We start from the raw sequence: 22411 nt of genomic DNA on the forward strand, positions 1-22411 counted from the left end.
CGCGCGTCTCTGACGCCACCGGAAAACGGCGCCGCGTCCGTCTCCCGGACGCCCAGCGGTTGCCTTGACTACGGTAGGCGCGGTGGACCCTCAGAAGCCGCAGGTGCAGAGGAGCCGCTGAGCGAATCCGCTAGCCTTGAGCATGAGGAGCTGGTGTCTGTGTCAGATTTGTACCTGCGGGTAAGAAACCGTCAGGGCTTTGGAGCGAGCTGGGGCCTCGGGGGACGGAGCTCTCAGGGTGGCCGCCCCACGGGGGTGCAGGGACGCGGGCGCAGCGACGTCCCCTCTTACCTGGGTCAGCGAATGCCCGCTTCACACCCGCCAGCTATCTTGGGTTACACGGTTCCTTTACCCTTCTCCCTATCCAGGGTCGCAAACTGAAATGCCATCCGGCCAAGTGAATAATATACGCCTGTGTAGCAGCGGCCGGATATATCAGGCTAGTGAGTGAGTGATGCGATCTGATCCGACTGCGAGAGTGTATGCCCCACACAAACAAACAAACAAAACTAACTAAATAAATAAAGGAAATGGAAGAAGAATAGCGTAGTGTGCAAGTCTACGAATTTTGGCCCGTGTTATGCTTCCTTCTATCCCTAGCTTTATGTCCAAGCCGAAGCTTATTCACATTCCCACCCAGGTTGCGCTCCTTTGGAATCTGACTGATTGAAACGGTAGCGCGTAGTCTCCACCCTGAAAGCCTGAATTGGTCAGTGAGTCCTGCCCAACAACGTCCCGCCATCTATCCTTCCGCAGCTTCGCTGTTGACCCAAGGATTAGGTCACTATTTGCTAAATAAATACTATGAATATGTCATTCCCGTTGCGTTGTAATCCCCTTAAAAGGAAAAACACTTTGCACGTTGATAGAAAGCAGTTTCCCCCTTAGTTTTATGATGTATCCTTTATAATTAATAATCAAAGCTAGATTAAAAAACAAATTGACATTTGAAGGTTTGATTCATATCTGAAAGCCCTGATGTGCAAGAAAAATGATTACTTTTCTTTCTTATCTTTAAATTAATTTCTGCCTAACCCAAGTTCCTTTCCCATACAACTGTTGGAAATTTCAGTCTTGATTATGTTGGAGGATCCCTTTTCTTCAGGAGGTAAAGTGATCCAGGGAGCTGAGGCATTGCCAATGCAAGAAGAGTCCCCTCTGGGCTTTAAACGTTGGTAATGCTTCCCCCTGAAATGTCTCTTGCTGAAGTTCACGTAATCCCTTCAAGAGTGATGCCATCCCTGCTTTCAGGTTTATGAGGTACAAAGATCTTGGTAAAGCCATGAGCCACTATTGTAGGGGTCCACGTAGCCAATACTTGAGAGCTGCTGCTTCCTGGAACACTGATAGGGAGGAGCAAAGACACACACTCCCCTTTCTAAGAGCCCTTTTCCCTTCATCATTTACCTCCTTCCTCTTTCTGGGAAAGTCATCCAGCTTCCCCCCTTTTGCAGGACAAGACAGTCTGTTTCCTCTTAGACCTATCTCCAGAAGGACACCTGATTTTATTTCTTCTATGCATTGTTTTAAAAAAGACAGGTAAATGAGTTGACTAAAGGCACCTCTGCCCTCTGCCCCTCCCAAAGCCCTGCAACTGGGAAATATCAAGTTGCTAACTACTTGCTTGAAATAAAGGAAGAGGGTGAGGAGGAGAAAAACTTCATTAGCATTTCAATAGTTGCCCCTCTCTAGGAGGATCAAGATTGTCTACAGACTTCTGGAGGGAAATTTGACCTGCATCTGCTACATCTTGCTACATGTGGCTGTTTGAATCTTTTTTTACATACTATGTAACTAAATCTTTTCAAATGTCTATTTCTTTCACTACAGCAGCCAAGCAACCATATAGCCCTTATTTTTCTGTGCCATATGTAAATATAATTGATCACGTGTGAGTTAAACTCTGATGAGTTATTTGTCTTTGCACAGGCGACATCATTGCCCACATGGAACCACCAAGATTTATGAAAATTCTGGCGTGTCTTGTCCCACAACTGAGTACCTGGAAAAATATCCTATGTATGGCAATGTTCTTCCACCTCAGAGTCTGAAACCCAAGGAAGAAGTTCGAGCATATCGTGGTAAAATGGAAGGAATAACAACATTTAAGTAAATATCAAGAAACTATTTGCTTTCTATTTTTCTCCCACCTCTTCTGGTTTTAATAAAGATTTTTTTTAACTCTTTAAATTAAAATCTTTAGTCGATTTAAGATGAAGCAAAATAAGAAGCAAAAAAAAAAACATTTGAGTCACGACTTGAGAAAATCAGAGAGAATTAAGTTAGAATGTCAAAAAGAAAAAGAGGGGGGAAATGTGTGTGTGTGTGTGTGTGTATCTATCTATCTATCTATCTATCTATCTATATATATATATATATTTTTTTTTTTTTTTTTTTTGCTTTTTTAGGGCTGCACCTGTTGGCATATGGGAGTTCCCAGACTAGGGGCTGAATTGGAGCTACAGCAGCCAGCCTACACCACAGCCACAGCAATGTGGGATCAAAACTGCATCTGTGATTTACACCCCAGCTCACAGCAACACTGGATCCCCAACCCACTGAGAGCAGCCAGGGATGGAACCTCATCCTCATGGATACTAGTTAGATTTGTTTCTGCTGCACCACTGTGAAACTCCCTTTTTTTTTTTTTAATTTTAAAGATTTTTATTTTTTTCCCATTATAGCCGATTTACACTGTTCTGTCAGTTTTCTACTGTACAGCAAGGTGACCCATTCACACATACATATATACATTCTTTTTTCTCACATTATCATGCTCCATCATCAGTGACCAGATTTAATTCCCAGTGCTACACAGCAGGGTCTCATTGCTTATCTATCCCAAAGGCAATAGTCTGCCTCTATTAACTTCAAATTCCCTGTCCATCCCACTCCCTCCCACTCCACCTTGGCAACCACAAGTCCATTCTCCAAGTCCATGATTTTCTTTTCTGTGGAAAGGTTCATTTGTGCTGTATATTAGATTCCAGATATAAGTGATGTTATATGGTATGTCTTTCTCTTTCTGATTTACTTCACTTAGTAAGTCTCTAGTTCCATCCATGTTGCTGCAACTGGCATTATTTTGTCCTTTTTTATGGCTGAGTAGTATTCCATTGTGTGTATATATATATACACCACATCTTAATCCAATCATCTGTCAATGGACATTTGGGTTGTTTCCATGTCTTGGCTATTGTGAGTAGTGCTACAATGAACATGCGGGTGCATGTGTCTTTCTCAAGGAAAGTTTTTTCCAGATACATGCCCAAGAATGGCATTGCTGGGTCATATATAGTTTTATATATAGCTCTATATATAGTTTTCTCAGGTACCTCCATACTGTTTTCCATAGTGGTTGTACCAGCTTACATTCCCACCAACAGTGCAGGAGGGTTCCCTTTTCTCCATACCCTCTCCAGCATTTATTATTTGTGGATTTATTAATGATGGCCATTCTGACAGGTGGTACCTCATAGTAGTTTTGATTTGTATTTCTCTAATAATCAGTGATGCTGAGCATTTTTTCATGTGCTTGTTGGCCGTCTATATATATTCTATGGAGAAATCTCTATTCAGGTCTTTTGCCCATTTTTCAATTGAGTTGTTGGCTTTTTTGCTGTGGAGTTGTATAAGTTGTTTGTAAATTTTAGAGATTAAGCCCTTGCCAGTTGCATCACTTGAAACTATTTTCTCCCATTCTGTAAGTTGTCTTTTTGTTTTCTTTTTGGTTTCCTTTGCTGTGCAAAAGCTTGTCAGTTTGATTAGGTCCCATTGGTTTATTTTTGCTTTTATTTCTGTTGCCCTGGGAGACTGACCTGAGAAAACTTTTGTAATGTTGATGCCAGAGAATGTTTTGCCTATGTTCTCTTCTAGGAGTTTGATGGTGTCTTGTCTTACATTTAAGTCATTAAGCCATTTTGAATTTATTTTTGTGCATGGTGTGAGAGTGTGTTCCAGTTTCATTGATTTACATGTGGTTGTCCAGTTTTCCCAGCAGTACTTGCTGAAAAGACTGTCTTTTTCCCATTTTATATTCTTGTCTCCTTTGTCAAAGATTAATTGACCATAGGTGTCTGGGTTTATTTCTGGGTTCTCTATTCTGTTCTATTGGTTTGTCTGTTTTGGTAACAGTACCACACTGTCTTGATGACTGTGGCTTTGTAGTATTGCTTGAAGTCTGGGAGAGTTATGCCTCCTGCTTGGTTTTTATTCCTCAGAATTGCTTTGGCAATTCTGGGTCTTCTGTGGTTCCATATAAATTTTTGGATTGTTTGCTCTAGTTCTGTGAAAAATGTCATGGGTAATTTGATAGGGATTGCATTGAATCTGTAGATTGCTTTGGGTAGTATGGCCATCTTTACAATATTAATTTTTCCAACCCAGGAGCATGGAATATCTTTGCATTTCTTTGAGTCCTCCCTCTTTCATTTCCTTGATTAATGTTTTATGGTTCTCAGCATATAAGTCTTTCACCTCCTTGGTCAGGTTTATTCCCAGGTATTTGATTTTTTGGGGTACAATTTAAAAAAGTATTTTTGTTATCCTTTTCTAATATTTCATTGTTAGTATACAAAAATGTGACCGATTTCTGAATGTTAATCTTATATCCTGCTACTTCGCTGAATTTACTGATCAGTTCGAGTAGTTTTTGGGTGGAGTCCTTAGGGTTTTCTGTATATAGTATCATGTCATCTGCATGCATTGACAATTTTACCTCCTCTCTTCCAATTTGAATACTTTTTATTTTTTTCATTTGTCTGATTGCTGTGGCTAGTACTTCCAATATGGTGGTGAATAAAAGTGGTGAGAGTGGGCATCTTTGTTTTGTTCCAGATTTTAGTGGGAAGGCTTTCAGCTTTTCTCGATTGAGTATTATATTGGCTGTGGGTTTGTCATAAATGGCTTTTATTACGTTAAGGTACATTCCCTCTATACCCACTTTTGTAAGAGTTTTTTTTTTTTTTTATCATGAATGGATGTTGAACTTTGTCAAATGCTTTTTCTGCATCTATTGAGATGATCATGTGGTTTTTGACTTCTTTTGTTAATGTGGTGTATAGCATTGATTGATTTGCATGTGTTGAACCATCTTTTTGAACCTGGGATGAATCCCACTTGGTCATGGTGTATGCCCGTGGTTTTTTGTTTTTGTTTTTTTTAACCTCGTAAAATCTCTGTGTTTATCTGCTTTCCACTGTGACCAACACTTAGAGGGATGCAGTAGCTTCCTAATGGTTATGTTTGTATCTACTCTAGTTTTTGCATCTCTGCTCTATTTTCTAACTTTAACTGACCAAGATGCCCTTTTCAAAATGCAGATCTAATCCTATCACTTCTCTGCTAAACTGCTCTTATATGTTCCCATTATATTTACCATACACCAAAATCCCTTCATTGTTTGGTTCCTACTTTCTTCATGGATTTATTTTCACTCTAATGCCCTTTGCAGTCTTATGGTTATGTGCCATAGGACATTTTTCATTTCTTGAAAGTTTGAAAGACCAGGTTTTCCTTGTTACAGGGCCTTCCAAGATACTATTTTACCTACCAGGAACTTTTGCTGTCTCTTACCCTAGTTAATGTCCATTCAACGTATAGCTCTCAACTCAGTTATCATTCTGAAAAGCCTTCTCTAACATTCTCCCAGTTTTCAGGCTAGGTAAAAGTCTCCTCTGTAAGTTCTCAAAGCATCTGCGTATTATGATTAGATTTGTTTCAGTGTTCCATGAAAGCAGGAACTATGTCTGTTCTTATCTCAGCATTCTATTTAACCTATTACAATCCTACTAGCTCATTATTATTCAGGCACTCAATATTTATTGTGTGTGAAAGATAAAAAAGTCCTTTAAACCTAAACTTTTATTTGACTCACCTTTTTTGATCACTTTGTATCTTTGTCAGTTCAATGGATTAATTCTTTCTTTCTTCTGTTTATGTGCACACTATATTCAAGGTACAATCTTAGGCATTAAGTATAAAAATATCAGTAAGTTGGAGTTCCTGTTGTGGCTCAGTGTGTTAAGGACAAAATGCTGTCGCTGTGAGGATGCGGGTTCAAACCCTGGCCTGGTTCAGTGCTTTCCAGATCTTCTGTTGCTGCAAGCTGTGATGTAGGTTGCAGATGCAGCTTGAATCCTGCATTGCTATGGCTGTGGTGTAGGCCTGCAGCTGCAGCTGATTCAACCTTATCCTGGGAACTTCCATATGCTGCAGGTATGGCCTTAAAAAAAAAAAAAAATCAAATAGAAGTTCTTGCTTTCAAGGAACTCATATATCAGATTTCTGTAATTTAGCATTTTTAAAATGCTATAACAACTTTAATTTTTAATGCTATCCATTTTCTTTTCAGGGAGAGCTCATTATAGCAAAGGTAGAGACTTTCAAACTTTTAGCCCAATACTTATACCTCTGGCATTTTGGGCAACTCTTGCAGTGCTTTAGTGATTCCACTTACTTCTGTAGGTGTGTGGCTTTTCCAGAAATTTGAAGGTTTTTCCATAGTATTCAGACTGGTGTGATTTGGAATCATCTAAAAGGGTTAAAATTCCAGATTCCAGAGCTCCACCTAAAACAGTCTTTGTATTTTGTTTGTAATGGAGTGGCTCCCAGGAATATGCATTTTTAAGTAGCATTGTTGGTGATCCTGTGGCTACAGACTAAATGCAATGGGCACATACTGGACTGTTCACCGTCTATGACATGGAACAGAAAGAAGGACTTTCCCACTCTTGTTTATAGTCCTGATAAACAAGGTAGTGTCAGATTATGGTAAATGAGATGAAGGAATTGAACAGTTGATTGTGATAGAGCAAGTGGGAATGGCTGCTCTTTTTTTTTCACCTTTACTCCTTTCTTCCTTGATAGCATAATGATTCATCATGGATATGTGAAATAAATTTCACAATATTCATTTTTATTGAGTACATATTTTGCATTTAACCAACTGTACATGTTAAAATCAGGAAAGTTTAACCTGCCATATCTTTTTTTTTTTTTTTAAAGCAATTGCTTTCAATTCTGGGTTTTCTCAGTTACCCTATTCAAGTAGCCCTTAATAGGAGTTCTCATTGTGGCTCAGTGGAAATGAATCTGACTAGGAAATATGAGGTTTCTGGTTCGATCCCTGGCCTTGCTCAGTGGGTTAAGGATCCGGCGTTGCCATGAGCTGTGGTGTAGGTCACAGATGCGGCTCAGCTCTGGCGTTGCAATGGCTGTGGGGTAGGCCGTCAGCAACAGCTCCAATTAGACCCCTAACTGGGAACCTCCACATGCTGCAGGTGTGGCCCTAAAAAGACAAAAGACAAAAGACAAAAAAAAAAAAAAAAGCCTTTAATAGTGAAAATAAATAAATAAAAATTCTTTAAAAAGAAATGTCCCAACTTCCTAAAGGTTCAAATATGCCAACAAAATGAAAACTTCTACTTCTTAAATCATCCTCTTTCCACTTAGTAAAACACTAGATCTTTTCTTTGTATTTTGACTAGGGAACTCGCAGTCTTTCCAAGAGCCCTATTCTAGGGCTTTATAACACTTGCTTGACTCCCTTATGTTGACCATGTTGACTAGGTAGCAAAAAGCAGCTGATTCATCTGTGCAAACAAAGAATAAGTTGTCATTACTGTTCTATACTTTTCTATAATATAGGACGAGACTGTATAAAGAGCAGATGTCCGGACTTGTACAGGACTTTTGGTCCTCTGGTGCATTACAGTTGTGGAAATAGATGCCTGCTGCGGGGCAGGGGGGAGAGGGCAGTCTGCCCTTAAAACTATGATTCCAGACATGGCAGGTGTTTTGGGATGTATCAGATGAGTAAGAGTGCATTTACCTTTTATAACTTCTCCGTGGAAAGTTGCTTTAGGTTTGGAAGTATACTTTCTAACACTTAACTAATCTAACTAGAGAAACTAAGACCAATAAGCTTTCTCTGTCCTCTCCCTGATTCTTCCACTTCCTGAGTGCATTTTAGCCCATTCCTCTCTAGCTGGCATTTGAGAAAAGCAAAGAATAACTCAGGTGTCTTGAGAAGCAGAGGTATGTGATTTCTACTGTTATGTGTCTGTTAAATAATATTTGTTAAGCATGTATTAGGTGTCAGGCACTATGCTAGGCATCTGGGATACAGCAGTGAGCAGAAACAGCCATAATCTCTGAGCTCAATGACACTAAACTCTAGTGAAGGTGGCAAAAACATTCAAATAATTATGAAATTGCATTGCAGCAGTGGTCAGATTTATGATGTATAGGCGCAAAGGAACTTGAGAGCCAGAATAAGAAGTTTGACTTTGTCAGAGAAATGAGAAGAATGAGTGAAAATCTGAAAGGATGGAAAGCAATTAACTAGATTACGAGGGTAAGAAAGTGCATTTCAGGCAGAGAGCAGAGTGGGAGACATGGAAAGAAGGCCACCAGGAGCAGAGAAAGCACGACGAAGCACAGTATGAGTGGAGGCTAGTGAAAGAGGCCATATTCAGTGTTTTCTATATCCTTAGAGCAATAAGAAGCCACTGGAGCGTTCTTCTCTTTCTTGTTTTTGGTTTGTTGAGGTGAATACTAAAAGGGGTAAGGAAGAAGCTAAGGAGAATGTCCCGATCAAACTTACACGTGAAAGGACTACTTTGGGTGCCTTGTGGAAAAAAGATTGGAGACAGAACTCGTAAGTGAGTTTAGGAAGCTATTGCATCCATTTGACTGAGCCTGGACTATTAGGGTGTTGACGAGATACAGAAAAGCAGTTAGGTTTAAGAGACATTTAGGAGGCAAAGCTGACAGGAGTTGATGAGGAAATAAATACAGGAGAGAGGTGAGGCATGAAGGGTTAGTCCTAGGTTTCTGACTGCAGCTGAGGAGAAGATGCCATTCACTAAAATAAGGAACAGGCAAAAAAGACCAGATTTGTTGGACGAAAATAGTTTGATTAGGGGTATACTAAATTTTGAGGTGCCCTTGACTATCCAAGAGGCCATTGTAAATACTGGTATCGAGCTGAGAAAGGTCTGAGCTGAGATTAGGTTTGAGAGGCATTTCTCCATAGCTAGTGATTGAAGGGAACATTGGATGAGAAGAGGAGTGTGTAGGTCTGCTTCATGCCTGAGGGGAGGAGGATGAAGCTGCAGAGGAGACTTGAGAAGCAATAATGAGGCAGGCAGGGAGAGAGAGGTTCCCAGAGACAGGGAAACGTAAATTACTGTTTGAGAGGTCAAGAAAGATGAGGACTTGGAGTTTCCGTCATGGCGCAGCAGAAACTGATCCGCCTAGGAACCATGAGGTTGCAGGTTCGATCCCTGCCTTGCTCAGTGGGCTAAGGATCTGGCGTTGGGTGAGCTGTGGTGTAGTTTGCAGACGTGGCTCGGCTCTGGTGTTGCTGTGGCTGTGGTGTAGGCCGGCAGCTACAGTTTTGATTCGATCCCTAGCCTGGGAACCTCCACATGCCACTGGTGCGGCCCGAAAAGGACAAAAGACAGAAGACAAAAAAAAAAAAAAAAAAAGGAAAAGAAAGAAAGATGAGGACTAAAAAAGTCTAATGGATTTAGGCACATAGAAGTTGCTGTGAACCTTCAAGCTGTGTTAGAGAAGTGACAGTGCTGGAAACCAGGTCGAAGTGGGTTGATGGGGGTGAGGAAATGGAGTCAGCAAGTCTAAGAAGTCACATCACGAACAGAGAAGGGATTGGGTGAGATCTGGCTTTTTGGAGTTTATGGACATATTCAGAAAGCATTGATTAATACAAGATGGTTTAAATAAATCCTAGGAGTTCCCGTCGTGGTGCAGTGGTTAACGAATCCGACTAGGAACTATGAGGTTGCGGGTTCGATCCCTGCCCTTGCTCAGTGGGTCAAGGTTCCGGTGTTGCCGTGAGCTGTGGTGTAGGTCGCAGATGCAGCTCGGATCCTGCGTTGCTGTGGCTCTGGCGTAGGCTGGTGGCTACAGCTCTGATTCGACCCCTAGCCCGGGAACCTCCATATGCCATGGGAGCGGCCCAAGAAATGCCAAAAAGACAAAAAATAAATAAATAAAATAAAATAAAATAAATAAATCCTAAAAGGAGTAAAACAGTCAATAGAGTCCCAAAGAGGGGGGAAAGGGCAATTTTGAAGACTTGTGGTAATAATAGCAGTAGCTAACATACTATCCTTACATTTGCCTAAACACTCATGTACGGTGTACATGGCATGTATGTGTCAATCCTTAAAACAAACCTATGATGTAGATGACATTATTGTCCTATTTTTATATAAGGAAACTGGAGCATAGACAAGTGAACTAAGCTGTCCAACATCTATCTAGTGAGTGACAGAGCCAGCATTTGGACCCAGGTAGTCTGATGGGTCTGCATCTGTGGTCTTCTCCACCCTACCAAACCATCTCAGTGTCCTGCAGTACTGCCTCCGCCACATAATGCTACATGATGCCCAGGGTGACGGGGGTACCGTATAACTACCATGCCTGGCGAGGGCTTCCAGGGGACCTAAACATCTGTTAGACTGACGTGCATACTACGGACATGATTTATGTCTAAAGGCCAGAATTTAGGCATACATTATTTTTTAAAAAATGATTATTTAGCAATGAACAGAAAGACAGCAAAACTTCAACAAGAAGAGAATGTGCCCAAATGTTTATTAGAGTCTTTAACAGGATGAATAAGGATTTTGACAAAGTGGACCCAGGGGATGTTTTTAACTTTTTTTTTTTTCCAGACTCATTAAATCTTTCACCTAAGATTTCCTTCCAGATTAGGAAAAAAAAATTTTTATTATTTGAGGATTTTATTTATGTAAGATCCAGTTAACTGAAGAGCCATTGTAAAGATGTTTTAAAGAGTAGGAGTTTTGACACTTATTTTTCTTAAGATATTTAGTCATTGGATAGGACATAAAGGAATTAAATAATCTCTTTCAAGTAGATTATCAACCATCACCATTTTAATATCTTCTTAGACTTTTCAAGTAAAAAAAAAAAGTCTTGAAAATTTAAGTACTGCATTGAAATAATAAATTTTTTAAAATCTATGAGGCTATGTTTCAAATTTATATATTTCAGGTCGGATTATCGTCCTTATGAAATAGTCAAACAGCCTCGCCATGCACCAGAAGAGTATAAACCAAAACAGGGGGAGATTGACCTTGGTACTACCTACAAACGGGATTTTAATTCTTATAAGGTGCAGCCTGTGGCAATAGTCCGGCCTTTGGAGAGACAACAAGTTAAAAAAGGAAAGTTGGACACTGTCCCAACCTATAAAGGTAACTTGCCATTTCAAAAATTAAAGAGCCGGAGTTTCCGTCATGGCACAGTGGAAAGGAATCTGACTAAGAGCCATGAGGTTGCAGGTTCCATCCCTGGCCTCACTCAGTGGGTTAAGGATCCAGCGTTACCATGAGCTGTGGTGTGGGTCACAGACATGGCTCAGATATGGTGTTGCTGTGGCTGTGGTGTAGGCCGACAGCTGAGTTCCAATTCGACCCCTGGCCTGGGAACTTCCATTGCCCCAGGTGCAGGCCTAAAAAGACAATAATAAAAAAAAAAAAAAAATTAAAGAGCCAAAAAATAAAACTCACTTCCAGCTTTGACATCTAACACCAAATCATAATTTTGGTGTGTTGCCAAACTTGGTCTCCATGGCTTAGGAAAAAAAAACTTCTTCTCTTTGGTCAAGATAGTATTGCACGGTGAAAAAAAAAAAAAAAAAAAAGACTATTTACTTGATTGAGAGTTAAGAGACCTAGATTCCTGTCCAAATTCAGTCACTTAATTAGTTTTCTCTACCTCAAACCATAAAAACAAAGGATACTATTGAACAAGCATAATGTCATATATGTCACATTATGCCATATGTAGTTCTCACTGTTCCTTTCCTTCCATCCCAGAATGAGTTGGAACACTACCAAGCATACTGGAGCCTTTGACAAAGTCAAATAAATAGCAACCCTCTTCACCATTCAAGGTCTGACCCAGCTGATAAAGTAAAAGGGTTAGCAGAGAACCAAAATATTCCCTTTATACTGATAAAGGCTGGAATAGAGGATAAAGCTTACATCTCTTAGCAGGTGACCCCTGATACTGAACCTTGGAATGAAACAGGCTTGACTACCCACTGACATACGAGGTTGGGCCACCACACAGGGAACCTGCTCCTCTAAGACCTCCAGCATGGAATGCCTTCTCCCTGCTGGCAACTGGCTCCCTGCTGGAAGAGTATGACCAGTTTCCTTCTAAAAATTGATCTGATCTTATAACATTGAGGATTCCTGGCTTCTTTCTGGCCTTCTCTCTACTGATCTTCTCTAATGGGGAAAAGATATTCTTGTATTTCCATGTTTGGATGCATGAGAAAACAAATACTAAGGACCAAGGGAATATTTCATGGTTCTGTGTGACGATTGTAGCTCAGGTTTTGTAGATGCTTATTTATTTCGTAGATACGTAAGAGAAATCACGAGAGGAGACTCTCATCATAACCTAAGAATCAGAGAACAGAGGAAAGGCAGAAATGGAATATAATTAAAAACAAAAACAAAACTCTACAAGATTGTAAGAAGTATGCTATCTCGATTCTGTAGATGTGGTTCTATGAAACTGATGACACTTAGACAGAAATGTATCTGCTCCCAGCAGCCTTGATTTTGAAATTCATTCAGATTGAAATGCAGATAATGAAAATAGGTCAGTATTTGATTTGATAAGTACTTTTTAGGGATTACTCTTCTGTATGCTAGGCACTATTAGGAATACAAAGGTCTGAATTAAGCATGGTTGTTGACATTTACAAACTTTATAGTTAAGAAAAAGCAATAATAGCATGAAAAATTAAACAGTCACATTAGAAATAAATAATAGGAGATATCACAAGAAGGAGGGGAAAATTCACTAGCAAATCAATGGAACAGTTCTTCAAAAATTTATACTGAGCAAAACATCACTCCAGACTAGTCTGAGAATGCATCAGAGACTAGTAAGTATTGATATATAGAAAGAGAAGAGACATCCTAGAAGCTGGGATGAAATGAGCAAAAAATAAAGTTGGAAAAATGAAAGTGTTATTCAGTGAACATGGTCAGGACCAGTGAATTTCAGGATCTGAGAGACTGGTGTATAATTCTAAAAAATGTGGGTTGGTTGAGATCAGATTGTGAAGCCTTGGCTGTCAGACTGAGTAGGTTAATATTTTTTAGTAGCCCCTAAATTTTTTTTTTTTTTTAGTTCTACTACCATGTAGGATATAGTAAATGGCAGAAAGCCACTGCTTCCTCCAAAACAAGTAAAAAAAGTATAGATTTTTAAAAAATCTATTTTTAATGGTATCAGACAGCTGTGGAAGCAAAGGGCTGAAATTCCAGAGATGACGGGGCTCTTCCTAGAAGACCTGAGAGAGCCAACTGTTTATTTCTCTGGGAGCATTTCTCAAGTCTAGGCCCAGGCTGAAGACTGGGGTAGCATAAGTTCAAGGACTCTACTAGGGGGAAGGGAAACCGGAGGAGCACCTGACAGGTAGGTTAGCATGACAAATTGGAATCTTTAAGGAGCCCAAATGCATGGCTGGTTTTCCTTAGAGGATGTTTGCTGAGTGTTTAGGGGGCATGATGGGCTAAGAAACTAGGCTAGAAAGATCCCACAGTCTTACTTGGGAGCAAGTGCTTAGGAGACATAGTCCTCTAGAATGGAAGCTCTCCTACAAACACACCACAGACCTTGTCCTGGAGAAATTTATAACTAGAGGAAGACTATGTCTTAACTAATGGTGCCACTGAATGCCAACCTCGCTCAGTTCCTAAATGGATCAAGCTTACCTGCCCCATATCCTTCCTACCTAATAAAGGAAAGAGCAAGCTGTCTTCTGCTGAAAATGACATTGATTTTAGCAACTATGGTTTTCCCATACATGACACCCAGCACATAAAAAACATGATGAGACCTGTGAAGAATCAGGAACTATTTGAGATGGTTGAGAAGTTTCTAAAACTGATGAAAGAATCAGACCATAGCTTCAAGAAACTCAACAAACCCCCGAAATAAACACAAAGGAAGCCATGCCTGGCAAGTTTCACCAAACTTCTGAAAACCAAGTAAAGATAAATTCTTAAAAGTAGTAAGAGCAAAACTACACTTTATTTACAGAAGAATTAGAAATATACTTAACTTCATCAGAAGCTATGCAAGCCAGAAGCTAATGGAATGACATCTTTAAAATACTAAAAGGAAAAAAAATTGAGAATTTCAAAATCAGTGAATCCTAGAATTGTATATATGTGAAGATATCCTTCAAAAATAACACAAAAATAAAGGTATTTTCAGGAAAAAAAAAGGAAAGAAAATTTGTTAGTAGCAGACCTATACTGCAAAAAGTTCTTAAAGAAGGCTCTTCAGGTTGAAGGAAAGTGATTTCAGGGAGGAGCATGAAATGCAGGAAGGAATGAAGCACGTAGAAAGGGTAAATAAGTGGGTAACTCTAAAAAAATACTGATTTTTAAAAGTTACAATAATAATTAGGTGATTTTATACAAATACGGAAGTAAAGTATAACAATAGCACAAAAGACAGAAGAATGTAAATGGAGTTAAACTGTTGAAAGTTTTTTTTACTGATCTAGAAGTGGTTAGAAAAATCAATTTAATTTAGATTGAGCCAAAAAGATCCCCTAATAGGTCAAAAATGCATCTTTATTCTAAAAATACAGATAATTATGATTAAAATGCTAATGGAAAAAATAATAAAAGTGCCCTTTGTTAATCCAAAAGAAGGCAGGAAATAAGGGATAAAGGAGCAAAGAAGATATATGTAACCAATCAAAAGCAAATGGCAATACTTAACTCGATCATTCCCCACAATAAATGTAGATGAAATCAATATTACAATTAAGACTCAAAGATTGATTATGCATATATTACAAAGATAGGAAGACTTTATGCCATGTATATAAGAATTTATGCCAGTAATTGTTACAAAATTGAGAGAGTCCTTGAAAAATACAATTTGTCAAACTAACCCACGGGAAAAAAAAAAAAAAAAAACTGAATGGCCTTGTATCAGTTAAAGAAATTGAGTGTGTAGATTTTTTTTTCCCTTCATCTATTTATTTGACAGTTAGTGTTTAGAAGCTTTTATTGAGTGGGGGAGGTAAATATTAAACAACTCACTAACCATGTTTGCAATAGTACAACGTGAAATTAAGAAAGCAAAAGGAAAGAATACAGTTACAGGGTTTCACGTAAAAAGAAACCTGACCTAAGCACTTAGGCACCAAGTAAGGTTTCCCTGAGAAATTTTTTTCATACAATAAAAATTCTATTTCTTTCTTTCTTTCTTTCTTTTTTTTTTTTTTAATGGCCACACCTGCGGCACATAGAAGTTCCTAGGCCAGGGACTGAAATTGAACTGCAGCTGTGACCTAAGCCACAGCTGTGGCAATGCCAGGTCCTCAAACTGAGCCAGGCTGGATATTGAACCCACACCTCCTCAGTAACCTGAGACACTGCAGTCAGACTCTTAACCCCCTGTGCCAAGCCAGAACTCCCAGGTGTATAGAATTCAAGGTGTAATTTTAAACCAGACCATAAGGAAAATTCCAGGATTTCTAATTTCTGAGTGGGATATAAATGGCTAGAAAAAGTGTTTCCAACTTAACAAGAAGCCAGATAAATACAAAATCATAAATTTTCATGATTACTTCAGAGAGCTGAAATCACAGGAGAAATAAAAAAACCAATGACAACAAACCTCTAACCTGAAGGAAGAACAGAAAGTTGTCCTGGGCCCAACATTTAGAGCCCTACACTATGGAGAGGGACAGAAACACTGAGGGAGACTGATCTCCGAGACACAGGGACACAGGGTTTGCTTAAGACTGAGGCTAGACCTGATCAGAGATTCCCATACACACACACACACACACACACACACACACACACACACACACCCCAGATTACTGAACACTGAATAACAAGCATTTGCTTAAGACTGAGGCTAGACCTGATCAGAGATTCCCATACACACACACACACACACACACACACACACACACCCAGATTACTGAACACTGAATAACAAGCATTTGCTTAAGACTGAGGCTAGACCTGATCAGAGATTCCCATACACACACACACACACACACACACACACACACACACCCAGATTACTGAACACTGAATAACAAGCAACTGTTTACTGTTTAAAAGAAGCGAGGTGACAGAGACATTGTCTGAGCTGCAGGTGCAAAGAGAAGGCTTGAAACTGAGAATGGAGCAGAAATTAAGAAAACCAGCCCCTACCCTAAGCACAAGATAATGTCAAAGGAATTTAAAGCTGGCGGCACACCGAAGATAAGCAGAACAACAACGAAACCCACACCTAGCTCAACTACTGATTGAACTGACTTAACCCCACTCACTAAAGGCCTGGCAATGACGATACATATCTATTTCTGGACATAAGTACTATTTATATCATTCTCTACTGTGCTATGCACAATATCTAGCTTTCCAATACAAATTGGACAAAAAAGTAAAATTTACTGAGACACAGCAGTGCTATTCATTTACCTATTATCTGTGCTGCTTTCATGCTACAATGTCAGAGTTGAGTAGTTGCCACACAAACCATATAGCCTACAAAACTCAAAATATTTATTTAATGAAAATGAAAAACTATGATATTAAAATTTGTGGGATGGATCTAAAGCAATGCTTAGAGGGAAACGCATAGCATTAGATGTTTGTATTAAAAGACAGTCTAATTAATAGTTTAAGCCTCCATCTTGTGAAACTAGAAAATTGAGCAATAAACCCAAAGCGAAGTAGAAGGAAAAAAATAATGAAGAGCAGCAATCAATGAATTTGAAAAGAGAAAATAAAGGATAATAAAGTTGAATAACAGCACTGACCAAGAAAAAAGACACTAATTATAAATATCAAGAATGAAAAAAACGATTTCACTATAGACCCTAGAGAAACTTTTATTTTTAAATTTTAAACTTATTTTGCATTTTTTATTGTTTCTTCTATTTCCTTGTTCTTATTTTTGATGATTTCATCAGGTGGCTATTCATTCCATGTTTGTCTCAATAAGGAAATGATTTAAATTTAGGAAGTAAAATTGACAGGATTTGAAAACTACTTGAAATAGGGAGAAGGAAGTGAGGGGAGAGAAAGCCAGCTGGATGAAAATTTTACCTGAGTTGCCCGATTCATAATAGTGTTTGGTTGTTGATATGCTATTTTGGGATAATGTGAGTCTGAGCAAGATGATAAATTCATCTGGGACACAGTAAGCCTTAGTTTACCTGGTGGACATCTGCATAGAGATGCCTAGTAGGGAGACAGATATGTGGGTTCGGTATTTGAAAGGTTTGGGGGTCATCAGCTTACAGGTAGGATTAAAACTGAGTAGTTTGATGCGTGTTGATTGAGAAAGGATAGAGAGCCCAGACTCTATGAAAATTGCTTCCAATTCATTGGTGCCCTTAAGACAACACCAGGAAACAGAGTTCCAACTACCAAGGAAAAGAACTTGCATGGGCAGAGGAGGACTTTGTCCGCAAACAGGAACCCAGAGCAGCTCAGGACATAAGGATGGGGATGGAGCTCTGCGAACAAATATTCATGGTGAGCAACTCATGCCTGCGCCTCTTTTTTTTTTTTTTTTTTTTTGTCTTTTGTCTTTTGTCTTTTTGTCTTTTGTTGTTGTTGTTATTTCTTGGGCCGCTCCCGCAGCATATGGAGGCTCCCAGGCTAGGGGTTGAATCGGAGCTGTAGCCACCAGCCTACGCCAGAGGCACAGCAACGCAGGATCCGAGCCGCGACTGCAACCTACACCACAGCTCATGGCAACGCCGGATCGTTAACCCACTGAGCAAGGGCAGGGACCGAACCCGCAACCTCATGGTTCCTAGTCGGATTCGTTAACCACTGCGCCACGACGGGAACTCCAACCTGCGCCTCTTGAAGCTGTTCAGGAGAAAGCAAAGTTCCTGTCTAGATTTTAGTGGTTAGAAAGCCTCTAAATGAGCTGAGGGAACTGAATTGCCCTTATCTAACAAGGGCAATACTGTATTTGCCAGATGACCAGGCCGCATCGTTAGATGGGGATGACATTATGCTTGTTTCTTCCGTAAGTGCCATGAGATACTGAGAACCAATGATATTAATGAAGACAGTGAGGTTTTAAAAGCATTGCTAGAATGTTATTAATAAACATTCCAGGACAAATAATAAATATCACCAGCATATGAGCATAGGGATATTTACAAGAGGCCAATCAATTTTCTGCAGTTATCTGGAATCAAAATTCATGCTTAATACATGTCACTCAGTCTCCAAATTCTTGCTTCCTTTTCGAAAGCCAAAGTTGGCTTGGTAGGGGACAAGTACTCTCTTCTATTTAGTTTCCCTCATGAAATTAACATCTTTTTCTTGCAGACATTTTGGCAACAAGGGCTCTCCCCGTATGTTTATATGGAGCCATAGACCTTCAATAACATCCCGTGGTTTCCTTTTTGTTACTGAAAAATAGCGCTATAATTTTATACTTTAATTGCAAACGACAAGAGATTCCCTCATGGTGCCTCAAGGAAAAAGCGAGTCTGTGGTAAAACTTCATGTGAACTGGAAATGGAAAGCTGTCACTACAGAGGAAGCTTGTGGGAAGAACTACTCCCTCCATCTCTGCCAGGAGCTATGTGGTTTCTGTGACAGAACCTTCACTTCCCTTTGCACGTCTGCTCTGATTGCCATTCTGCTAACTGGCCTCCTCTGCCTATGCATCATCTCTGTTTCCTTACAAGTCCATTTTGAAGTCTTCAACTCACCACAGCTCTTTAATTCTGCTTCATGGCATCCTTTTAAAGTCTTCTCCCATGTTTATCTGGCTGTGTATTTTCAAACGTAGATTCACCAGAACAAGAAGAGGCCTGACCCAGACATCATTTCTTGCCAGGTTGTTTCTTGCCAGGTCTCTACTACCCTAAGAACACCTGCTTTTGGGTCAGGTATCCACTCTTACCCCAACATCAGTAGCTTGAGGATGGGAGTCATCATTTGGTCTAAAACCTGGCCATCTTGGCAGAAATGCCTATGGCCGAGGAATTTTTCTCTCCAAAGGAGGTATCCACATAGTATGCATTTGAGTGTTGGCCTGTCCAATAAACATTGCGTGGACTTTAGCCGAGACTCTTCTATTTTATCTTGTATAGCCTCTTTTATAAGTTAATTTTTGGTATTTAGAAATACATATTTTGGGCTGAAGTCAACTCAGTAGTATTTCTCACCTTTCTACCCTTCTCATCTAGAAATGGAAAACCTAAATAACTCTCAGTTGAAATATAAGCACTGCAGTTTTCCATCCATGGAGTAGGTAAGCTGCAAGAAACAGTGTTAAGGTATTTAACCCCAAATCTCAGACTCAGCCCTGATGTTCATTCTAAATTCTACATACAACTTCTAACACTTTGCTGAAAGCATTCAGTTCAGTCCTCTCACCTCTAGATGGCCTTCTATCTTTGGGGAAGGCCTGGAAACCCATTTGCTAAGGAGAAAATTTGAAACCAATGATCTTTAGGAGATGTTACAAGTTACCCTGTATTTTTGCTCAGGGGATCCTGTAGGATTCTTAGGGTACCATGGAGTTGAAATAGTTTCTCCTTTGAGGAGTCCCTCCAAAGCAAGGAGTAATACTCACATCATTTTGCCCACACATCAGGGCCCTGGATTTTATGTTAATCCCTAGATTTTATGTTTTACTTTAGCATTTTATAAATTTCAACAAAAATCTCAAACCAGTTCCTGAAACACAGTCATAATCTCCTAAACTCTATCTTCATCCCAAACACATCCTTTTTGGCTTTCAAAAACTATCAACAGCCAGGCTCGGATGTTCCATTCCCTTGTATAATCAGAAGAATCTGAATGTGGAAAGTTAAATGTATTAAGGCAGACAGGGAGGAAGAGGAAAGTGGAAATGAGGAAAAAAGAATAAATCAGGGGAATCAGTGAAATGTCATATTTGACTAGTGTTCAGCATCCTAGAGGAAATGGAAAGATGGAAAACCTAAATAATGAGACAAGTCAGTCACGATTTTTACAAAGCGGTTGTTTTCTTCCAGCTTTAAACATACTTTTTTTTTTCTTTTTAATTTTCAAGATGACTATAGAGTTTGGGATATTCAGAAAAGTGAATTTTATAAACCAGAACAAACTTACTATCCCCCTACTGTGAAATTTGGAAATTCGACTACGTTTCAGGATGACTACGTTCCTCAGGAGATAAAGCCTAGGCAAAGCTGTAAGCCCAGCTCTGCGGTCAAACGTTCTACTGCCCCCTTTAATGGTGCTACAAGTCACCGCCTGGATTATGTACCTCATCAGCTAGAATTCAAGTTCGCGAGGCCAAAAGAAGTTTACAAGCCGACCCACCAACCCTTTGAGGATCTCACAACTCACCGATATGACTTTCAGGGTCTTGTTGGTGAGGCTGCAAAAATCTGCAGACCTGCGTACAACAGAGTGGCCCAGAATGCTCACTTTGAAGGAAGCACTGAATTCCGTGAAAGTTTTCAACCATGGGAAATCCCACCACCTGAGGCCAAGAAAGTACCCGAGTACGTCCCTCCCACGGGTGCCATGCAGTGCGACAGCACAAGCCACCTCGACTACATTCCACACCAGGCCAAACGTGTGGTTCCCATCAGGCCAGTTTCTCATAGAAGAAATAACAATTTTCCTTTCCAAGGAAAAAGCACCACGAAGGAAGATTTTCCAGCATGGGAAATTTGTCGACAAGAACTTATTAAGAAGCAACAGCAGATTCCCAACCCCTCTGGAAAATTCGATGGTTTGAGCACTTTCAGATCTCACTATGTGCCGCATGCGTTGATTCCAACGGAGAGCTGCAAACCTTTAAATGTTCCCTTCAAGAGTTCCAGTCCATTTGATGACGTAACCTTGTACTCTACAGAGTATACACCAAAGAAACAGGAGATCTGCCCTGCGAGTTATCCTTCTCCTCCAGGTTATATCTTTGAAAATACAAATTCCCGAGGTCATAAATTCTTCCGCAAGGTCACCACTCCCACAGTGAAGGCCTTCTAATCATCAAATTGTGTTTAAAAGGAACCTAATAGAAATGCTGATTTTTCAAGGGCAAACCCAATTTTCTATATAGCAGAAAAAATTTGCAAGAGCGAGCGAAAACAAATCATTTTTTAAAATTTTAAACAAGAAATTGAGAAAATTATAGGAAATCAAGATTTCAAAATCCATTTTGTATTGATGTTTTAGCCAAGATTGTTCTTTACTTAGCATTTCTGAAAGTTGAATGATGCACATTCCCGTCTGACCTACTTTAATCCCAACGTACTGTTTGGTTACTTGTCTTGATCTATTATTGTTTATACTTGTGTTTATAATTATGGAAATCATATGGTTATTCACATGCCAGTTATCATCTATCAAGTGCACTAGGACTCTCCAGAACACCGCTGAAAATGGTACATGGAGTCTTCTTCCAAGACAGCAGTATTTTTTAGATGCTGACTTCAAGTCATCTGCATAGTGTACCCTGAACCTAGTTTTGCTTGGTGCTATGAAGATGGCCACACTGCTCCTCACTGTGTTCAGGTTAATAGGAGGTATGGTCGTGTGACAAGTAAAGCTGCAGGCGCTGGAGTTCAAGTTCCAATGACATCAGTTCAAGTTCCAATGACATCAGTTTCTATCTCTGCCACCCTAGGCAAGTGACTCATATCTTGGAGTCCCCGTGTCTTCATTTGTAAAAGAATATCTGCTTTCCCTACCTCACAAAAATTTTGCTCTGAGCATCATGTCACAGGATACAGTATAATCTACAAAGGAAAAGTGTCAAACAAATGTCAGAGATTGGGAGTTCCCGTCGTGGCTCAGCAGAAACAATCTGACTAGCATCCATGAGGATGCAGGTTCGATCCCTGGCCTCACTCAGTGGGTTAAGGATCCAGTGTTGCCATGAGCTATGGCGTAGGTTGCAGACACAGTTTGGATCTGGCATCGCTGTGGCTCTGGCGTAGGCCAGCGGCTACAGCTCTGATTTGACCCCTAGCCTGGGAACCTCCATATGCTGCAGCTGCAGCCCTAAAAAGACCGAAAAAAAAAAAAAAACCTCAAAAACCAAAACCAAAACAAATGTCAGAGATGGTTAATAAGTCACTTCTTCATCTCTTTTTGTACCTGTTTCTCCTTTTTCAAATTAGGAGAATTACCTGTCAGTTCGCCCTTTCTGGCCTGTAGCAAGGATTGTAAAATAGCCTAATGGGCTTCGAGCTTCTTTCTGAATAGTATGATTTCTGAGAACCATCTTTCCCTCTCAAGCTTCCCAAGCACCTGAGAAGCGCTTACAGAGAATGGAGAGGTTGGATAGGGGGAATAATGTGGTTGGAACGACA

The 22411-nt window shown here is 39.9% G+C and overlaps 1 protein-coding gene across 3 annotated transcripts; it reads left to right on the plus strand.

The window, feature by feature from the left end:
• On the plus strand, positions 3 to 21989 carry SAXO2 (stabilizer of axonemal microtubules 2). 3 transcript variants are annotated; one of them, XM_003356653.4, is made up of 4 exons: positions 3 to 180; positions 1930 to 2109; positions 11047 to 11249; positions 20137 to 21985. In XM_003356653.4, exons 1-4 carry the CDS (start codon positions 143 to 145, stop codon positions 21081 to 21083), a joined length of 1368 nt encoding a protein of 455 aa, XP_003356701.3. In that variant the 5' UTR covers positions 3 to 142; the 3' UTR covers positions 21084 to 21985. The 3 variants fall into 3 exon arrangements, with proteins under 3 accessions (XP_003356701.3, XP_020954531.1, XP_020954530.1); XM_021098872.1 differs by lacking the exons at positions 3 to 180; positions 1930 to 2109 and adding an exon at positions 17467 to 17603 and having other exon boundaries at positions 11163 to 11249; positions 20137 to 21989; XM_021098871.1 differs by lacking the exons at positions 3 to 180; positions 1930 to 2109; positions 11047 to 11249 and adding an exon at positions 15405 to 17603 and having other exon boundaries at positions 20137 to 21989.

Source organism: Sus scrofa, chromosome 7, assembly GCF_000003025.6.
Source record: "Sus scrofa isolate TJ Tabasco breed Duroc chromosome 7, Sscrofa11.1, whole genome shotgun sequence".
Lineage (NCBI taxonomy): Eukaryota > Metazoa > Chordata > Mammalia > Artiodactyla > Suidae > Sus > Sus scrofa.